Raw genomic sequence first — 20,266 nt, 5'->3', positions numbered from 1 at the left:
AGCAGAATACTGTTGTTTAGTCCCAAACGCTGGTTGCGCAGAGCCATCGGTATACATGACCACCTGATATTGGTCAAGACCACTGAACTGGGCCATATGGGCTGTTTGAGAGGAAGGACAAGGAAATCTTCCTGGTGGATCATAAGGCCTTTAGGCAACAATGCATTGTCCTCCACATCAACCGCCTCAAACCCCACTTTGAGAGGTCTGAGCGTACCATGATGTTGGTGACAGATGGAGGAGAAAAAGAGGAGAGTGAACTTCTCTTTTACCTTCTAGACTCCAAGGAGAAAGATGGGTCTGTGGAAGGAGTAATCCTTTCCCCAACTCTAACTCCTGAACAACAGAGCGACTAATTCCAAGGGTTGGGACAGTTTGCCTCTCTGTTCTCCTTTACTCCTGGGATTACCTGCCTGTGGTCCCATTATGTTGACACAGGGAACAACCTCCCTGTCAAGAATAAGTCTTACAGGTTGTCAGATAAGGTGAGAGCCAGCATTGAGTGAAGTCTCTAAAATTCTGGCGTTGGGGTTGATAGAACCCTCCAGTAGCCTCTGGTCCAGTCCTGTGGTTCTGTTGCATAGGCTCTCATTATTCTAATGAGACTACTGGATTTTGAGCGGCAGAATCGCCAGCGTTGTGGGAGACTGAGTCCAAACCACTGCGCGTGACACCTGTCACCCCAATCCGGGATTTGCGCTGGCTAACTAGCAGTGCCTAATCTCTACCAAAGGATATTGATGACTGGGTAGCCGAGCGCATGACATACTAGGCTTCTCAGGGAAGTCGTGGTCACTCAGGTCGCATCCGGTTCTCTCATTTACAATTCAGTCTCATATATAAATGACAAACAGAGGCAGTATATGTTTCAGTAATGAGTTTAATAAAACAACTGCATCTTAGATAGCAAAGCGTGAGCTGCAATAACCAGGATGTCACAACATGACAGTATTAAAATTGTGATGAGAAGAGTGAAGCATAAAAACAACGCTATCATATTGTCACTATGATCAATGGATTATTTCCTAACTAGGTGGCAATTGAGCACAGCATGTTAAGCTCCAATTCTGCCTTTCAGGTTCCCCTGGGAAGACATCAACCCCAATACCTGAGCAAAGGCCTGTGATCTGCGTTAGCATCTGTAGTGAAGCATTCAGCAATCAGCATACATTCGTGGTTCCCCAAAACCCAGAGTGAGGTCAGAGCATTGTTGGGCCTCACAGGGTACTACAGGAGGTTTGCAAGGGGTCTGGTGCCATTGTTGCCCCCTTCACAGAGGTGACTTCTAAGAAGAAAAGGCCTCTTTTGTCATAGTTAGCAATCCAATTTTTGCCTGGTATTTGATGTAGTCTCAAAGTTGTTAGTGCCCAAGGCCCCTGCTAACCAGGTTCCCTGGGCAAGAGCTCTTTCCCTAAAACTGTTGTTATGCATTGGCACAATTGGCAACACCTTTAGCTGCCACTATAAGTCCCCCGTAAATGGTGCTTAGATACCCAGGTCATGGGGCACTAAGGGTAGGCCCTTGGGGTCAGCAGCGTGAAGAGTGATGACCCTCTAGGGCCGTGCATCCAGAAGCACCCAGCACTGCCATTGCAGGCTAAGTGTTCTAATGCAATCCTAAAATGCAAACACATGACACACAGTCTATGTGCCCTGTCCACTACACACTGCATCCCCTATAGGTAAGTCAACCGTCTGGCAGGCCTTCTAGCCCTAAGGCAGGGTGCAGTACACTGTGTGTGTGGGCAAAGATGCACGAGTGAAATGCCCCTACTGTGTCCTTGCCAAACCTGGGACATAGTAAGTGAACAGAGCAGCCATTTTGAATGCATGTGCTGGAAACTGGTCAGGGCGAGTTTCACAGTTACATGATGGCCACTCTGAACCCTGGGTTGTTTGCTATCAAACAACTCAGAATGAAAAATCCAAACTGGTACCAGTTTTGGATGTATTACAGATTGTTCCCAGGGGTCACCTTAGAGGTGGCTCCTGTAAAAAACGAACTACCCTGGCATGGTTGATGGCCAGTCACAACCAGCTGGCCACCACCAGACAAGATTCTGGAACCCAGGGGTGAGCGATCCTGCTCTCTGGGTCCCAGAAATAAACCCTTCCTTGGTGGAGATGTAAACACCGCCTCCCTCAGGAATGTGCACTGCCCTGATAATGAGCTTCAAAGGAAACTCCACCCCCAAGTCTGCTCCTGGCAGCAGATGGCCACCCCAGGAGCAATGGCAGGAAAATGCACAAAAGACTGGAGGAGTGGTCAGTCCCAGATTGCACCGACCCTAAGGTGCTGCATGCAAGGTGACTGCTCCATTTTATTTTCCTCCATCTTGCATGGAAGGAAAATAGCCAATCGGGTGTAGGTAAGTGACCTCTGCCTACATCAAGTGGTCACTTAGTGGGTATAGCCGCCCTAAGTTAGGTGACCCTTTGGTCACTATTAGGTACTCCCCTAAATGCCCACGGAATAAAGTATTTAGTGGGCGTCCCTAGACTGGATAATCAGATTCCAAGGACAAAAGAAGACCAGCAACAAAGAAGATCGAAGGCTCAAGAACTGAAGTCCTGCTGCACCCAGAATAAGGTGCTAAACTCTGCCTGCTGCACCCAGGACTCAACAATCTCTGCCGAGGGGTTGCTGGGACATTGGATAGACTCTACAAACCTCCCAAAGGACCTACACATTTAAAAATTGCCAAAGATCTCCCTCTAGAGTAAAGTCATCACTCTTCTGCAACAAAAACCCAGTGAAGGGCAATTCACTGAACGATTTCTGACCAAGGAACCCTGCAAAAGTGTTGCTCCATTGATTCCTATGGTGCATAATTATGCACAAAAAGACAATTTTTGCTGAAAATTCTAAAATCCATAACCTAAAAAGTGCTTATCCGACTTTGATGATCTTTGTCTTAAATTTCATAAAAATCTGAAGTATATTTGTAAATTGGTCTTGAGTTATTCATTTGAGTGTGTGTCTTGCTTTATTGATACTGTGGGTGCAAATGCTTTGCTCAAGCAAGCTACAATAAAAATTAGAGCATTAGGTGGTCTAGTTTTTCCCCTCTCTATGTCATTCTGTGGTTGCCTGGAACCTCTGCACAGTGTGCCTATCTTTGCACACTACATAAAGGACCAGCCTCCTACAACAGCCCAGAATTTGATTTGGACAGAGGCATGCCAAAAATAATTTGACTCCCTGAATCAATCCTTGTGCACAGCCGCTGTGCTCAAGTCCCATAACTTCTCCAAGGAGTGTATTATTCAGACAGATGCTTGTGAGCATGACATAGGGTCAGTTTTATCACAACTCAATGAAAAAGGCCTGGGCCAACCTGTAGCCTTCAGCTCTAGGAGGTTACATTCCTGTGAACAAAGGTAGAGTACTATGAAAGAGAAACTTTTGCTGTGGTTTGGGCCCTGAAGAATGTGAGGCCGTACATGTTTGGCACTAACTTCCTGATTCAGATTGACCACTCACCCCTCAGGCTCTGCGAGGCTTGAGGACAATGAATCACATTCATTTCATTAGAGTTTAATGCTGATGTGGGCCCCAACTGCATGGAAAATATTGATACAACACTCTCGTGTTTGCTCCTCAACGTCAATGCTTTGCTCCATTTAAAGTACTTTTCAGCAGACCCTGCATGGGGTTCTGTAGCCAGTCAACCCTCTATCGTGGTTGGCCTGAACTTTGTATTTGCACTGGTCCCGCATTACCTCAAGTAATTGTGTGCATTAGCATCGTCAGGCAGAGGAGCAGTGGCAACGGAGCACGAGGGAGCTGCATCCCATATGGCCCTGGATGGCGACACTACGGAGTCTGAATTCACCAGTGGGACGGAGGGTGAGGGGAGCTCCACGGCGGGGACAGGAGCGGACACCAGCGACACAGACTCGTCCTCTGATGGGAGCTCTTTTGTGGTGGCGGCAACACCTGTGACCCACGCATCTACAGGTACAGCCGCCACCCCCCCTACCAGCACTGCCCTCCCAGCAGCCCCTCAGCCTTTGCACCGTGCCAGCTCACCCAGGAGGGCGGGTATTACCTTCGCCCCAGGCACCTCAGGCCCTGCCCCAGTCACCCCTGCTGCCCTCAGTGAGGAGGCCATTGACCTCCTCAGGTCCCTCACTGTTGGGCAGTCTACCATTTTGAATGCCATCCAGGGTGTAGAGAGGCAGTTCCAACAAACCAATGCATTCCTGGAGGGCATTCATTCTGGTCAGGCGGCCTTTCACTGAGCTTTTCAGACTCTGGCCTCAGCACTGATGGCAGCCATTGTCCCCGTCTCTAGCCTCTCCCCTCCAACTTCCTCAACCCCGACCCAATCCCCTGTACCTCAGCCTATCCCAAGCACACCTACAGACCAACATGCACACACGTCAACACCCAAGGGAAGCTCAGGCAAACATAAGCACCACACATCCCACAGGCACTCACGCAAGCATCACACACATGCAGACACACCAACATCTACTGCCTTCACTGTGCCCCCCTCCTCCTCGTCTCCCTCCTCCCTCCCAGTCTCGTCTATACTCACACCTGCATGCACTACCTCTACAGCCACTACGTCCCTCTCCAGCACACCCACCACCACACCCGCTCACGTGCAGTCACCACCCCCACTACCATTCACACGTCCCGTGTCCTCTCCCAGTGTGTCTGTGACGCCTCCTCCCAAGATACACAAATGCAGGCACACACCCAACCAACAGTCATCCACCTCACAAAAGCCTCCAGCGCATGCACCTTCACCCAAAGTCACCAAACGTACACCTCCTACAGCCACCACCTCTTCCTCCACTCCCAAACCCCCTCCAGCTACCCATCCCAGTGTGTCCAAAAAACTTTTCCTGTACAACCTTGACCTCTTTCCCACACCTCCCCCACCCCGTCCGTCTCATAGGTCCCGAACTAGCACCTCAGCCACAACATCTCCAGGACCAGTGGTGCCTGTAGTCACCGGAATCTGGAGTGCACCGGCCACCAGGGCAGCCAGTGTGGCACGGAGCCACAGCACAGACAGTCCCCCATCTGTGAAGCATCAGAAGTTGGCCAGTGCCCAGCGGGAGAGGGTGAAGACTCCAGCCACCAAAGCCGCTCCCAGGGGTCCCGTTGGGAGTGTGGAGTCAGCTGTGACACCTTCCAAGTCTGGGAAGAGCTGCACGGCGGAGAAGACCGCTATCATCCCCGCTGCCCAGGAGGCCACCGCCAGCACAAGCCCAGCTGCCCAGGAGGCCACCGCCAGCACCAGCCCAGCTGCCCAGGAGGCCCCCGCCAGCACAAGGCCAGCTGCCCAGGAGGCCACCGCCAGCACAAGTCCAGCTTCTCAGGAGGCCACCGCCAGCACAAGTCCAGCTTCTCAGGAGGCCACCGCCAGCACAAGTCCAGCTGCCCAGGAGGCCACCGCCAGCACAAGTCCAGCTGCCCAGGAGGCCACCGCCAGCACAAGTCCAGCTGCCCAGGAGGCCACCGCCAGCACAAGCCCAGCTGCCCAGGAGGCCACCGCCAGCACAAGCCCAGCTGCCCAGGAGGCCACGCCAGCACAAGCCCAGCTGGCCCAGGAGGCCACCGCCAGCACAAGCCCAGCTGGCCCATGAAGGACCGCCAGCAAAAGGCCCGCTGGGCCATAAAGGACCACCAGCAAAAGGCCCGTTGGGCCATGAAGGACCACCAGCAGCTGAGACCCTGCAATGGAGACCGCCATCTGAAGCACCGCTGAACAGGGCACCGCCATCTCAAGCACCGCTGAACAGGGCACCACCATCTCAAGCACCGCTGAACAGGGCACCGCCATCTGAAGCACTGCTAGCCCATGACGCAACTGAGTCCGTAATGGGGTGAATGATGCACTCTGGGCACCATGCCACCTCCATAACCAGTGGAGACTGTCATCCACTTGAGAGACTGTGGCTTTGCACTCCCCAGGATTGAATAGTGGGCAAACCACCCACTGTAGAGACTTGAGAGACTGTGGCTTTGTACTCCCCAGGATTGAACAGTGGGCAAACCACCCACTGTAGAGACTTGAGAGACTTTGGCTTTGCACGCCCCAGGATGTAGCAGTGGGCATGTGGCCCCCTCGTGGATTTGGCATTGTGCACTCAAGCGACTGAGGTGCCCCCCCTTTCCATTCCCCTGAGGTGCCTGTTTTCTTGGTATCTGATGCCCCTGCAGTGTTCTCTCCGTCATGGTCGGGGATCTTGTGTGGGCCTCGCCCATACCGTGTGGTCCCAGTGTTCCCCGGACTATCTTAGTGCACTACCTGGACTACTATGCTTGGTATTTATTTTGTACATGATGTGTGTGTATATATATTTCTGCCTACTTGTTTTTAATATATTACAATGGTTACACTAATTTTCTATTGTCTTTGCATTCTTCCGGGGAGTTTGGGGGTGTTACTGTGATGCATTGATATGCATTTGTGTGTGTTGCGGATTGGCCTGTCATAATAGTGTGGGCGGTACATTGTCTCCCGCCTGTCTGTTGGCGGTGTCCGCCGCGCTGTTTGTTTGTACCGCTGTGTTAAAGTGGCTGTCTTTGGTGACGGTTTCCGCCACGGTCGGAATTGCAATTTATTTTCCGCCGGCCTGTTGGCGGTTTTACCACCACTTTAACTCCGTCTGCTAGGGTTGTAATGACCACCTAAGTATCTACATAGATAAATGCAAACCCTTGTCATTAGTTGCTACACACTTGTGTAACCTAATAACCAGGTCTGTTTTTAGACATTTTGTAGGTTATTTCACCAAAACGCCAGGGTTGGCACACTCTTTGATACCTAACTATTTGGCAAGCTTAGCTAACACCTGCCATTCTACAAATATTTTACACTGGGCTAGAGTACAAGGGACTATGTATATATATATGCATATATATATATATATATATATATATATATATATATATATAGATTTAGATAATTGTAAAATCACCAAAAAAAACAAAGATAAAGTTTACCTTAATGTTATAGTTAGGTGTAATAAAAATGTGACTTTTCGATTGAAAAAAACCTTTAAAAATGTACAAAAAAACAAAGCTTAAACTATCATTATAGTTAGGTGAATTTCTCAGTGACAATGTCAACGTTTTGACCTAAAAATACACATAAATTCAGCAGTTACAGTTAATAGCACTAACTATAATGTGCATCCCGTCATGCACTGATTATGACATCACATATATCACTCTTGACATGTTCTATGACATCATTTATGACATCACTGATGATATCTCAAATGACATCACTAACCCAGCCATATTCAGTCTTGTTGCTGCTCCTCATGGCAACCGACCAGCCCGAACTACCAGGTAGGTCCCAGGATGCTTGTTTTCGGTCCGTTGGGGGTTCTGGCCTGGCAGTTTCAGCTAGATTGTTCCTTTGGGAGTAGGGTATTCTCTAGCAAAATACATAATACGGTCAAGGTGCACTGCACAATATTAGAGTTTAAAAACACAACACAGTGCAATTACCAAACAAAATTATTAAAATCATGAATGGTTAGATCAGATTAATGGAACAGGAGTGATGAATGTTTAGGGTTTTAATGCAATATGCACCAAAAACTGAAGAACTGCAATTAAAGCCAAAATTTGCAGTAGTTCAGCACCTGGGTATGATTTCAGGGTAACTGCAATAGAGCAGGGTTTGAGTAAAATCTGTGGGTCTGATTGGTTACATTTTTTACCCCTGGACTTTGTTACTTTTCTTGGGTCTCGGTTTCTTGCAGCCAGGCATGACATCAGGTTGTGAACCCAGCAAAAGTCTCTTAAAGGCAAATTCAGTTTTGTTGAACTCCCATTGAAGCCTTATGTTGTGTCACCAAAAACTCCAAATATGTCCAAGCTGTCACTGGAATGAATTTGATGCCTCACCCAATCCCAAATTGTACATTCATATTTAGGACTTCACTCAAGGTTTTATGCTTTTAAATCAGTAAACCTTCCACTATCCCAAACCTGCAGTACCACCACACATTTAAAGTTGGGGGAAGAGCTGGATTGCCATCAGCAGAGCTTCAGCTGTCTGCACCAACGGAACCCCTGATACGGCGGTCTGTCCACCACAAGATCGCTGGGTTATAGTGGTGGTCACCTTGTCCTACTGAGGGTATTACAACTGTTAATGATTTTTCATTGCTTGGTCTGCTATACGAGCCAAGTCAGACATGAGATGAGAAAGTTAGAACAGTTCTGATGTGCATGGAGAAAACTCCCTCCATATTGGGTGCTATACCTGTCAGTGTTATGGTGGTCTTCCCCCAAACCTTTCCTCCATTATGCTAGATTTATGTTTGTTGGTCTTAGGACTTTGTGTAATTTACCACTACTAACCAGTGCTAAATTGCTTGTGCTCACTCCCCTAAAACAAGGTTAAATTGGCTGATACCCAGTTGCATACTTAATTCACTTATAAGTCCCTTGTAAGGTGGTATTACCCAGTATCTGTAAATTAAATGCTACCAGTGGCTATGCAGCACTTGCTGTGCCAATTAAGTAGCTCCTTAGTGCATGTCCCATGCCTGCCGCTGCAGCCTGAATGCAGTTTTAAACTGTCATGTTGACTTAGCGAGATAGCCCCCTTGCCAAACCTTAAACTCCCCTTGTATTACATGTAAGTCACCCCTAAGATAGGCCCTAGGTAGCCAATAGGGCAGGGTGTATTTTAATTAAAAGGTCGAGCATGTATTTTTAAGTTTTACATGTCCTGTGGTGGAAAAATCCTAAATTCACTTTTCAGTACTGTGAGGCCTACACCTCCAATAGGATAGCATTGGATAGTTCTTATTACACTTAATAAGCTGTGAGTTTCAATTGGGAGCAGGTAGATATTTCATGTTTGGTGTCATTGGTTCTGTAATGAAAACCCTATTTAATGGTAAAGTCGGGTTTTTGATTGCATTTTAAAAAATGCCCATTTAGCTCTTTTGTGCCTGCAGTCTGTCTTGGGTCCCATAACAGTGTGTAACTGTCAGATTGTGTGAATTCATACAAGACAGTCGCACAATAGAGGGAATATGTGTGCCTAAATAGGATGGTGGGGGTGCTGAGCACAGCCGCACTTGCAACTGAATAGGGAGTGTTCTGCCTTCACACAAAGGACCTATCACCTCCACATTGTCACTGCAGCCAGCTTGGAGCAAGCTCAGGGGAGTCTGGATATTCCATGCACTTCAAAGCCACTTTCTGGAACCCTCTCCCACCTTCCAGGAGGGCACCAGGTTATACAAACAGGACCTCAGACACCAACTCTTCAGTTCACTACTGGACCTGTGGGGGACTCTCAAAGGGCTGTCTGCTGATGTGACATGCAGTGGACTCTGCATGGCTGTTTTTCTGTACCTGGAAGGACTGCTTGGTGCCTGGGGCTTTCCTTAAACCCGCAGAGGCCAGCCCTGATGTTGAGCCCTGCTTCTTCATCTAACCTCTGCGAGTACCAGAGTGACTCCAAGGACTAGTGTTCAGGCCTCCGGTTCAGAGCCTCTGGGATGCAAAAGGCTCCCACCAGCTTGAATCCACACCTGGATCCAGACTGAGTGAGTCCTGAAACACCCTTGTGGTGTGGTGCTAAAGGTGCTCAGATGTCCAAATCCCAAATCTGAGAACTTAGAAAATGTTTGGGCAAAAACTACTGTAAGAATCGGGAGGAGACCGTGACCAACCTGCTCGCTTATCCGCTCAAAGTGCATCATCTGTCAGATTGAGAACCAGAAGGAGACTGGGACCAACCTCCTCGCCTATCTGCTCTGGGTACATCACCAGTCAGATTGACTTTGTGGCTTCAACCATTGCTTTCTTCTTCAAAAAGCAAATCCTTTTCAGCTGTCCTTTGCGAAAGGGGGATCCAGCTTCATGAAACTGTCTTCTGAAGTTAAGCGCTGACTGGGCCCAATCCACTTCTTGTATCCAAACAGTACTCCATTGCGGTCAGCCATATTTTTTTTACTTTTACCCGGTCTCGTGTGATTGGTGCTTTGATCTTTTAGGTGCTAGTTTTTACTAAAAACTTTACAAATTCAAAGCTCCAGTGGTTCTGATTGATATGCATTTTTGTTTTTTTGGTGTCAAGTAATTTATTAAAATTGACCCTATTTTTTATATTGGTGTGGGATTTTTCTTGTGTTGTATTTTCGCGTTATTACTATTTGTATGCTGAATAAATATGTTACACATTACCTCTAAGTTAACCCTGACTGCTTTTTGTTGCAAGCTACCCAGGGTTAAGCACAGGTTATCTTAGTGACTTTTTGTGCTTCACCCTGCAAGGGAATGTAGATGTTGCTTGACCAGGTCTCACACCCAAGGCAACCAACAAGCCAACTTCACAGATTAGGTCTTTAGTTTCTTGCTTAGGTGGCATGGAAATTTGTTTTTTCAAATCAAAAAGTTTGCCAAATTGGTACTTTAAACATGCACACTACAAACCTGCAGCTTTGTAAGCGAAGCTCACAGCACAGGCAGACTGGACCTCTAGACGTTTTTTGGAACTTCCTGACCTACCTGATTGTAAATCTTTCCTCAGGCTTGTATTTGCAATGGCAGATGTCCAATTCTCTTCTAAGGAGCACCAGGCACCCTCCCCTATTAACATGAAGAAATATCCATTCTTCCTGATGTGGGAACAGTTTTTAATCCAGAATAGGACACAGACAACTGCTTAAGAGGACTCTCCAAACAAAGGGCATTTGTTACTACCACTCAATTTCAAAAGACAAGCCCCTGTTCTGGTCTTTTGTGACGCCATTTGTTTGTGTGCCATTCAAACTGGCCATTCCTTCTAAGCATCCAGTGATTACCCCAGCACAATCTTCTTGTCTTTGGAGGTTGGTGTACTGTTTCTTGGCAGCACACATTTTTACACCTGATTTGGCTGCACTACTGACATTGAAGGCAAGGGATGACCCATGCTGTCATACTTTCAGGCAACAGAAAGGATGATTTTTAAATTCTCTATTATCTACGGTCACCACTGAAATAGAGTTTTGATCAGTAGTAAAACAATATTGAATTTAAGTTTCTAGGATATTCATGGCCAAAATTGGAAAAATAGACTTTCATTAACAAATTAGACTCTCCAGAGGAAAACATGAATTTTTCTAGATAGTGACAAACAGCTCTTGTCTCACTTTTGTACATCAACCAAAAAACACATGGCCCTTATACAGGGCACACTGTGGGGGGGAGGGGGATCTGCTAACGTATAAAAATAGGTTTTCCTGCATGACAGAGCTCCTTTGTCTGGCATGGGTTGGTCCAGTGATGTAATAAAATGTAATATTTTTTTAACAGAAACTGAAATACATTTCACAAATGCTGTTATTAAGATTCCCGTTTTTTTGTTGTTTTAGGTTGCAGGATGTAAAATGGATGGATGTACGAGCAGGCGATGTCATTAAGTTGGAAAACAATCAGTTTGTAGTTGTGAGTAGCTAACATAGCCACTTACTTTATATTTTATATACTTTTGTGACCCAGTTGTTTCTATGTTTTTTTTTTTTACTGTCAATCAGTCCCACATGCAAATGAGACTATACATGTTGTAAAAGTGATGTTTTTTCCAGGATTTTAAGTAAAGTGTGACAGGCAGCTCATCACATACTAATAAAGCATACTTTAGTACATGTTATTCCTTTTAACTTCTTAACTGTTGAGGCTTTCTTACCCAATTTTTGGGGTGTTTGGGGCACTTCACAGTTAAAACGTCATGACTTTTTTTTAACAAATGGTAGCAAGGCCAAATATGTGCCCTTTTCAAACCACATATAGGAGATTCTGAAGGCACCAAGGATTTAGGGATTTCTGTGCAGGGAACCAATAAATTAGCCAAAGTGATAAACAATTTTGTTGTTTTACTAAAATGGGAAAAAATGCTGTGAAAGAAAGTGTATGCTTTTGTGCAAAAATGACATTAACAAGTGGATTTCTGTGCTAAGATCACCTTTTTCTGGAAAGGGCAAATAATGTTTTGCTACAATTTTCCATTTTAGGTTGTGGTGAATATAGACAGTATATTTTAGAAATAAGCAAGAACATTTTATCTGAATGTTGTTTGGCTCTAGTGGCCGGTCTACAAAATTGATATCTTTGAGGTCACAGGGACATATTGTGTTTTGTTGTGTTTACTAACCATGCATTAATTAACTAAAAAGTTGTGTATACTTATTTAGAGAATGGTTGATATATGAAAGCCAAAGATAGATAATTCAGTTGATAAAATCAAATGTTCTCCTATTGTCTGGGACAGGAAAGGCCCCAAAAGAAATAGACATTAACATTTCACCTAGCAAATTGGCCTATTCTGGTGATCTAGGCAGCTGTGGTGCTTGGGCCTGGCCTTGACTGAAATCCAAGAAAACCTACTAAGCCGAGACATTTCTGAAAATAAGGCGCCTGAGAGAATATATGATGGTGTGGCAGCATTGGATACCACTACATTTACAACACAAAATGATCAAAACCAATAAACTATGGCTAAAATCACAGATGCTGCCTAGATTTGAATGAGGAAAAGTTCCAAAATCTGTGGGGAACCCCAAATGTATCCTGAGTAAACTGAAACCCCACTTGAGTGGCTTAGCCTATTTCCCATGACAGAAGCATGTCAAAACATTGACCGTGTGAAATCAATGTGGTGTCTGTGAAGTATGATTATAGATTTGGTCCATTCCAATCCTGTGTTAAGTATGTACATAACGTTTTAATCAGGAGAGAGGTGCTGGAAAGGATAATGGTAAAACTTGTCACTAAATATGAGAAAAATAGACTTTTTTGACCCATACTTTGACTTTTGCAGAGCAGTATGGGCAATAACATTTTCTGGGATGCACACAAGCAATTCAAACAGTACAGGATTCCCCTGAGTCTTCTTCATGCTTCATAAATGGCCTGGCAGGCTTACAAGGCTATAGGTTGACCCGGAGGTCAAATAGTGCAGCCATTCACCATGTGAGTTTAGAGGAAATGTTTATTTTTTGGGGTATGGTTTTGACATATGGGCTTGCAGAGAAATTGTAACCTCAAGCCCCCCCCCCCCCCCAATTCAGCCTACCCCGGGGAGAAGGAATACTGTCTGGTGTTTGAGGATGGGGACTGATGTCAGCATGGTCCTGCGCCCCACACAGTTTGTTTTTTCATTTTTTTCCTTGTAGTCTAATGGACTTTTAATACCCTGGGATAGGCAGACTAGGGTGTTTACCACCACTCAGGGAAAAAGTGAGGGTGCAAGAGTTGCCCTTTCTGGCACTGCATTGTATCCCACACCCCTGGGCACCAGACAGTCATTCTGCCACTCAACGGAACCAGAATGCAGTGGTTAACCTTTACTGTTTGGCCCTTTTGTCAAAACTATGGCCCAACTCCACATTTCCTCTCACTCGCCATGGTGATGGGAATGCTCTAGCCCCCACGAGAGTAAAAGACTGCTAGAGCTTTTCGGGTAGTGTGCAGTCTGATTCCCCAACAATAAGACCGGCTACCCCCACTACGCTTTTTTAAAATCTATCTCTTCTATCCAATGAGCTTTCTGCCCTGGGGAGGAGGGAGAACGTCCTGATACCTGGGTAGGCTCTCCCATCCCCATTCTTTGTTATAGTGAAATTTCTGCCCCTCCCCTGCACCTGGTGAGGCTGTTTGGGGTAAATCTCACAGTCTGCCCCAAGGTTTGCAGAAACACTGTTGGAGCTTTTAGGAGTACGGATATGGCCTAGAGCCAGGGCCAGCCACCCACCAAATTCATTTGTGTTTATATAAAGTAATCCCTGATGTTCTAGTGATCTTCCTGCCCCTCTGAGAGGGTAGCTAACTCCATCCAGTGTGTACTCCAGATGAGGCTGAAAGGCTGTTTATTGGTTGAGCTCATTTCCTGATTATAGAACAGGCTGCTGCATCACTCTATTGTTTTAAATAATTCCATGGTTTCTAATGGGTTTCTGCCCCACCTTAAGGAGGGCACATTTGCACACCCCAGATCTGTCCTTTCAGGGGTCAAAAAGACTGCTAGGGTCTTTATGAAGTGGGGAAATGGCCTGATGCCAGAGTTGGCTGCCTCAACCCCATTTTCCAAAAATATTTCCTTTGGGTTTTACTGTGCATTCTGCTCATTGGGGAAGACAAACTGGGAATAAGCCCTAGTGTCTACCCCCAGGAGACATAAAGACTGTTGTGCCATATAGGGGTTCTGTACCATGGTGGGCCACCCCTTCTCATTGTATTTAAGTAGGAAGGAGGTCCCTGACTCTGTTGGACTTTCTGACCTCCTCCAAATCAATAGGTGCAAACTGGGGTAAACTGCCCTGATTATCCTCGACAGGAGAGCAGTCAGAAGAGAGAACTTGGCTGTACCTGTGGGACCACTCACCCATTCCCGTTGTCTATCTCTGCTTTCTGAATATCCTCCTGAGGCAATCTCTGCTACCTGAGCATCCTCCTGAGGCGATCCCCAGCCGAGGATGAACTAGGGATAGATACTATTAGAAAGGGCTTAGCTTTGGTTGGTGCTCCACTAGCTTGAGATCTGCCCTCTAAGCACTGATGAAAGTGAATGCAGCTGGCACCTAATGATGGAAAGTACTTTAGCTTTTATGCTGTGCAGTGTCAGAGTGCCATGTTTGCTGCGCAGATGTGAAATAAATAATCTCAGGACACACGGGGAGCTCTTCCCTGACCTCTTGAAATCGTTTATAAAAAAATAAATCCTTCTGTTGTTTGCAGCAAAAAAAAAAAATTCTGATGTGTGGAAGGGAAGACGCTCATGTCACCGCAGTGCAAGGGTAATGCGAAGGACATAAATGTCTCTCTCTCCACATTTAAGTAGTTAACTACGGATCATCAAAAGAATATTTACTTAAAATAAGCTGAAATCCAAGAAAACCTACTAAGCCGAGACATTTCTGAAAATAAGGCGCCTAAGAGAATATATGATGGTGTGGCAGCATTGGATACCACTACATTTACAACACAAAATGATCAAAATCATTAAACTATGGCTAAAATCACAGATGCTGCCTAGATTTCAATGAGGAAAAGTTCCAAAATCTGTGGGGAACCCCAAATGTATCCTGAGGAAACTGATACCCCACTTGAGTGGCTTAGCCTATTTCCCATGACAGAAGCATGTCAAAACATTGACCGTGTGAATTCAATGTGGTGTCAGTGAAGTATGATTATAGATTTGGTCCATTACAATCCTGTGTTAAGTATGTACATATGGGACGCAGCGTTTTAATCAGGAGAGGTGCTGGAAAGGATAATGGTAAAACTTGTCAATAAATATGAGAAAAATAGACTTTTCTGATCGATACAACTACCTGTGGATTCCTCACCTAATGAATACTCCCATGGCGCCAGCCTTCGACGGAAATCTTCTTCCTAGCTTCTGCACGTCGACGAGGACATCACTCTAGCCCGCGTGACGCCGTCTGACGTCATACAGGCAATAAGAGGTCCTCGCCGACGTCAGTTCCCTTTTTTCCGTGCATTCGAAACAGTTATCTTCGAGGGAGCTACTGTTACTTTCGTAGCTACAGTGTATTTTCTGCTGCGAAGTTCTACTCAGCGGTAATAATGTCTCAGAGGAAGTCGGGTTTCAAGCCCTGTCGAGAGTGTGGGGGCAAGATGTCTGTTACAGATCCTCACTCCGACTGTCTATGGTGTTTGAGCTCCGACCACGACGTCGTGACTTGCGATTCATGTCAGCACATGAACCCGAAGGCCCTCAAAGAACGTGAGGCTAAACTATTCATGGCGAAGTCGAAGAAAAAGGAAAAACATCATAAAAAGTCTTCTTCGCCAAGGTCTCATCGGCGTCATCGAGATTCCCGGCGCCGTAGAGATTCACGGCGTCATTCCAGCAAGGAGACTCGTTCGAGGTCGCCTTCGGCTCGGCGTCGGAGAACTTGGGAGGTCAGTCCCACGGTCACGCCGCATCCATCGACGCCGTTGCCCTCTCCGGCGTCACCGACTTCGCTTGGACAGGCGTCTGTGATTGAGGTGATGCAGCCTCTGGTGTTGTCTCCGGCGTCGCAGACGTCGAGGCCGGCGTCGGGGTCGCCTTCGATCTAGGGACCCAAGTATCCGGCTTCTCCCACCCCTGGAGCCGATAGTACCGCATTCCTGAATGCAATGTATGCCATCTTTCAACAGATGGCTCCAGGGGGTGCTCCGGTTGGTCCTTCGGGGCCTTTGGCCTTTTCATTGGGTGATCCTGCGCCTCTACGGCCGGCACCCTTTATGCCCTTTCTCCCTTTTGGGAATGTGGGCTCGGCGCCGGTGTCGGCGCCGGTGGCCGCTCCGGTGGCTTCAGAGGGATTGGCCCCGGAGGTTTCCATCCCGTCGACGTCAGGATTTCGTCCTGTGACTCCGGTGGGTCCATTGGCTCCAAGATCTCTTCGTCCTGCTCCTTCAACGGCGCCGAAGCTGCCTGTGGCGCCGGACGCGGTGTCGGATACTGCTGGAGATCGGCGCCGATCTTCGACTTCGGCGGAGGCCATGTCGACTCCGCGTATCGAGCAGAGACTACATTTGAGGAGGCGTGCTCTCCGTCTTTTGGAAGAGCAGGAGTACCAACGAGTCCTGGAGGAAGGAGAGGTTGAGGACTCTGGAGATGAATTGCATGGTCTGGATACGGCCAGTGGGCTGGATACTTCCCCTGAGTGGGACCTTTCATCTCCAGGGGAGTACACGGAGGAGGCTGCTACCTTTCACGCTGTGGTAAGGAAGGCAGCTAACTTTCTGGACCTGCCTTTGCCGGTGGCGGAGGCGAAGCAGAATTTATTGACGGAGGTATTGCATCCGGCCTCTGCTGCAGTGGAGCCTCTCTTGCCGTTTAATGAGGCTTTGCTTGATCCGGTGTTAGAGGTGTGGAAGAAGCCAGTATCTTCCTCGGCGGTTCATAGGGCTGTGGCCAGGAGATATCGAGCTGCACCATCTGACCCTGGCTTTCTTTCTAGACACCCTACGCCGGAGAGCTTGGTGGTGCAAGCCTCCTGTTCATCGAAGTCAGCGCCTGGATCTTTCCCGACGGTACCTGGAGACAGGGACTTCAAGAAGCTGGATGCACAATCCAAGAAAATATTTTCATCTTGCAGTTTGGCGTTGAAGGCCACCAACGCAACTTGCATTCTGGGGAGATACATCCATGCTCTTATGGACGATATTTCATCTTCATTTACCGAGCTTCCCCAGGGACTCTTGGATGTTGTCTCGGACGCCCAGGCTGCCGCAACCCAGATTATCCAGTCTGGGCTGGACACGACTGACTCGGTGGCTAGGGCGATGGGCACGGCTGTGGTGGCAAGGAGACAGGCCTGGCTCCGTAATTCAGGGTTTTCTGCGGACGTGCAGTCGACCCTATTGGACCTCCCGTTTGATGGGGACAAACTGTTTGGAGCCAAGGCAGATTCGGCCTTTGAGCGATTTAAAGAGAGCAGGGCCACAGCCAAATCGTTAGGGCTGCAAGCTCCTTCTTCCTCTGCCTCTTCCAGGTTTTTCAGGAGGTTTCGTGGATTTGGGTGTGGCTCTTCCTCCTCTTCCTTTCGGGGGAGATTCCAGCAACCCGCCTCTTCCCACCCTTATGGATCATTTAGAGGGAGAGGTAGGGCCCGCACCAGAGGAGCCTCTCAACAGCACTCTGCCTCTTCCTCGTCCTCTGGAGGGGTGGAGCAGGGAAAGCAGCCTTAGGCTTCCACCATTTCCCACTCACTCCTCTCCTGTAGGGGGAAGGTTACGGCATTTTCTCCACAAGTGGGAGACTATTACAACGGACACTTGGGTTATCAGTGTTGTGGGAAAAGGCTACACCCTTCCCTTTCGGGAGTTTCCGCCCCCCATCCCGCCCCGCCCATCTTATTGTTCAGAAGAACACCTCCTGTTGCTAGAACAGGAGGTTCAAGTTCTCCTTTCAAAGGGCGCGGTGGAGTTGGTCCCAGAGCAGGAAAGGGGTCGAGGTTGTTACTCAAGGTACTTCCTGATTCCCAAGAAGGATGGTCGGTTGAGACCGATCCTGGATCTGAGGATCTTTAATTGGTTCCTCAAACAGGAAAAGTTCAAGATGCTGACCCTATCACAGGTGTTTTTGGCGTTGATCAAAGAAGATTGGATGGTGTCTGTCGACTTGCAGGATGCTTATTTTCATATCCCGATACTCAAGTCGCACAGGAAGTATCTCCGGTTTGTGGTAGGGTCGCAGCACTATCAGTTTGCGGTCCTCCCGTTTGGTCTTACTTCAGCACCTCGAGTTTTCACGAAGGTGATGTCGGTGGTTGCGGCAGAGCTCAGAAGGAAGGGGATAGCAGTATTCCCTTACTTGGACGACTGGTTGATCAAAGCCAAGTCTCCGGAGCTTGTGTTGCATCATCTGCAGTCAACAACCCAGTTGTTGTTCGACCTGGGCTTTTCGGTGAACGTGCCCAAATCTCACCTGGAGCCCTCTCAGCGCCTCCTGTTCATAGGGGCAGTACTGGATACAACATTGAATCGAGCCTTTCCTCCGCCTCAGCGGATTCAAGACATTCAGGCGTTGGTTCCAATGTTTCAAGGTGGAGCGGTCATTCCAGTCCTCAAGGTCCTTCGTCTGCTCGGTCTGTTTGCCTTCTGCATACTGTTGGTCACGCATGCTCGCTGACACATGAGGGCTCTTCAGTGGTGCCCCCGAAGGCAGTGGTCTCAACACAAAGGAGATCTAGAAGGTGCGGTCAAGATCTCCAGAGATGCTGCTGTGGACTTGAAGTGGTGGATTGCGAGCAACAATCTTTCACAAGGAAAGCCGTTCGCGCAGTCGCCACCAGTGGCCACGGTCATAACGGATGCTTCCACTCTAGGGTGGGGAGCTCATCTGGGGGATCTGGAGATCAAAGGACTTTGGTCTCCAGAGGAACAGATGTTTCATATCAATCTGTTAGAGTTACAGGCTGTACGTCTGGCTCTCAAGGCCTTCCTCCCTTCCCTTTGTGGTCAGTCGGTACAGGTCCTGACGGACAATACTACCACGATGTGGTACATAAACAAACAGGGAGGAGTAGGGTCGTACCTTCTCTGCAGAGAAGCTCTTCGACTATGGTCCTGGGCAAAGGACCATCAGATTTGCTTGGTAGCAAATCATTTGGCCGGGGTCTTGAATGTACGTGCGGACAGTCTCAGTCGCCAATTCTCGGCCGACCACGAGTTGCGTCTCCATCCAGATCAAGTCCGTTTAATCTTCCAGATGTGGGGGTTTCCTCGGATAGATCTGTTTGCCACTCTGGAGAACGTGCATTGTCCGTTATTCTGCAGCCTCCAGTATCCGGTGCAGGGAGCATTGGGGGACGCGTTTCTGATAACCTGGTGCGACCAGTTGCTTTACGCGTTTCCCCCCATACCCTTGATTCCTCGAGTGTTGAGGAAGATTCGCCAAGACCGGGCCCAAGTCATCTTAATAGCTCCGGATTGGCCAAGGAGGGTGTGGTACTCCGACCTTCTCCAACTCTCGCTGTGCCCTCCGCTCCGTCTCCCTCTCAGGGCAGACCTCCTCTCGCAGTCACAGGGGCAGGTTTTACACCCCAACCTCCAGAGTCTACACCTACATGACTGGAGATTGAACGGGGCAACCTGAGTTCCTTCTCTCTCCCGCCTGATGTAGTGGATGTTATATTATCGGCCAGGCGACACTCCACTAAATCTATCTACGCTAATAGGTGGTCTAAATTTGTTATGTGGTGTGGAGAGAGACAGATTGATCCCTTACATGCTCATCTGTCGGATGTTTTGTCTTTTGCTCTGTCTCTAGCGCAGAAAGGTTGTGCAGTGGCTACCATTAAGGGTTATTTGTCGGCTTTGTCAGCCTTCATTTGTCTTCCAGACCAACCATCGTTATTTAAATCCCCTATTGTTCTCAGATTCTTGAAAGGTCTTCTAAATAAATATCCTCCAAAACCATTCGTTATGCCTCAATGGGATTTGTCCTTGGTCCTTACTTTCCTTATGGGGTCCCCTTTTGAGCCTATGCATTCTTGCCCCTTAAGGTATTTAGTTATTAAAACAGTCTTCCTGGTGGCTATAACATCTGCAAGGAGAGTGAGTGAGTTGCAAGCCTTATCGGTAAAACCCCCTTATACAACTTTTTATGGGGATAAGGTGGTGTTGAGGACCAAGGCTGCTTTCCTCCCGAAGGTTGTTTCACCTTTCCATTTGGCCCAGACAACTACTTTGTCCACGTTCTATCCTCCGCCTCATCCTTCTAAGGAGGAAGAGAGACTTCATCGCTTGGACCCAAAGAGGGCGTTAAGC

At 47.7% G+C, this 20,266-nt stretch overlaps 1 protein-coding gene across 1 annotated transcript in view; it reads left to right on the top strand.

Moving 5' to 3' along the window:
* ATP8B4 (ATPase phospholipid transporting 8B4 (putative)) overlaps positions 1–20,266 on the top strand; it is a 2,552,767-nt gene that overhangs the window by 646,233 nt on the left and 1,886,268 nt on the right. The window contains exon 6 of the mRNA XM_069222521.1: positions 11,356–11,428. Coding sequence (XP_069078622.1) covers positions 11,356–11,428 — 73 coding nt within the window. The remainder of the gene's footprint in view (positions 1–11,355; positions 11,429–20,266) is intronic.

This window comes from Pleurodeles waltl, chromosome 3_1 (assembly GCF_031143425.1).
Source record: "Pleurodeles waltl isolate 20211129_DDA chromosome 3_1, aPleWal1.hap1.20221129, whole genome shotgun sequence".
NCBI lineage: Eukaryota > Metazoa > Chordata > Amphibia > Caudata > Salamandridae > Pleurodeles > Pleurodeles waltl.
The sequence above is the reverse complement of the archived record's forward strand: the minus strand, read 5'-3'. Positions and strand labels throughout refer to the sequence as shown.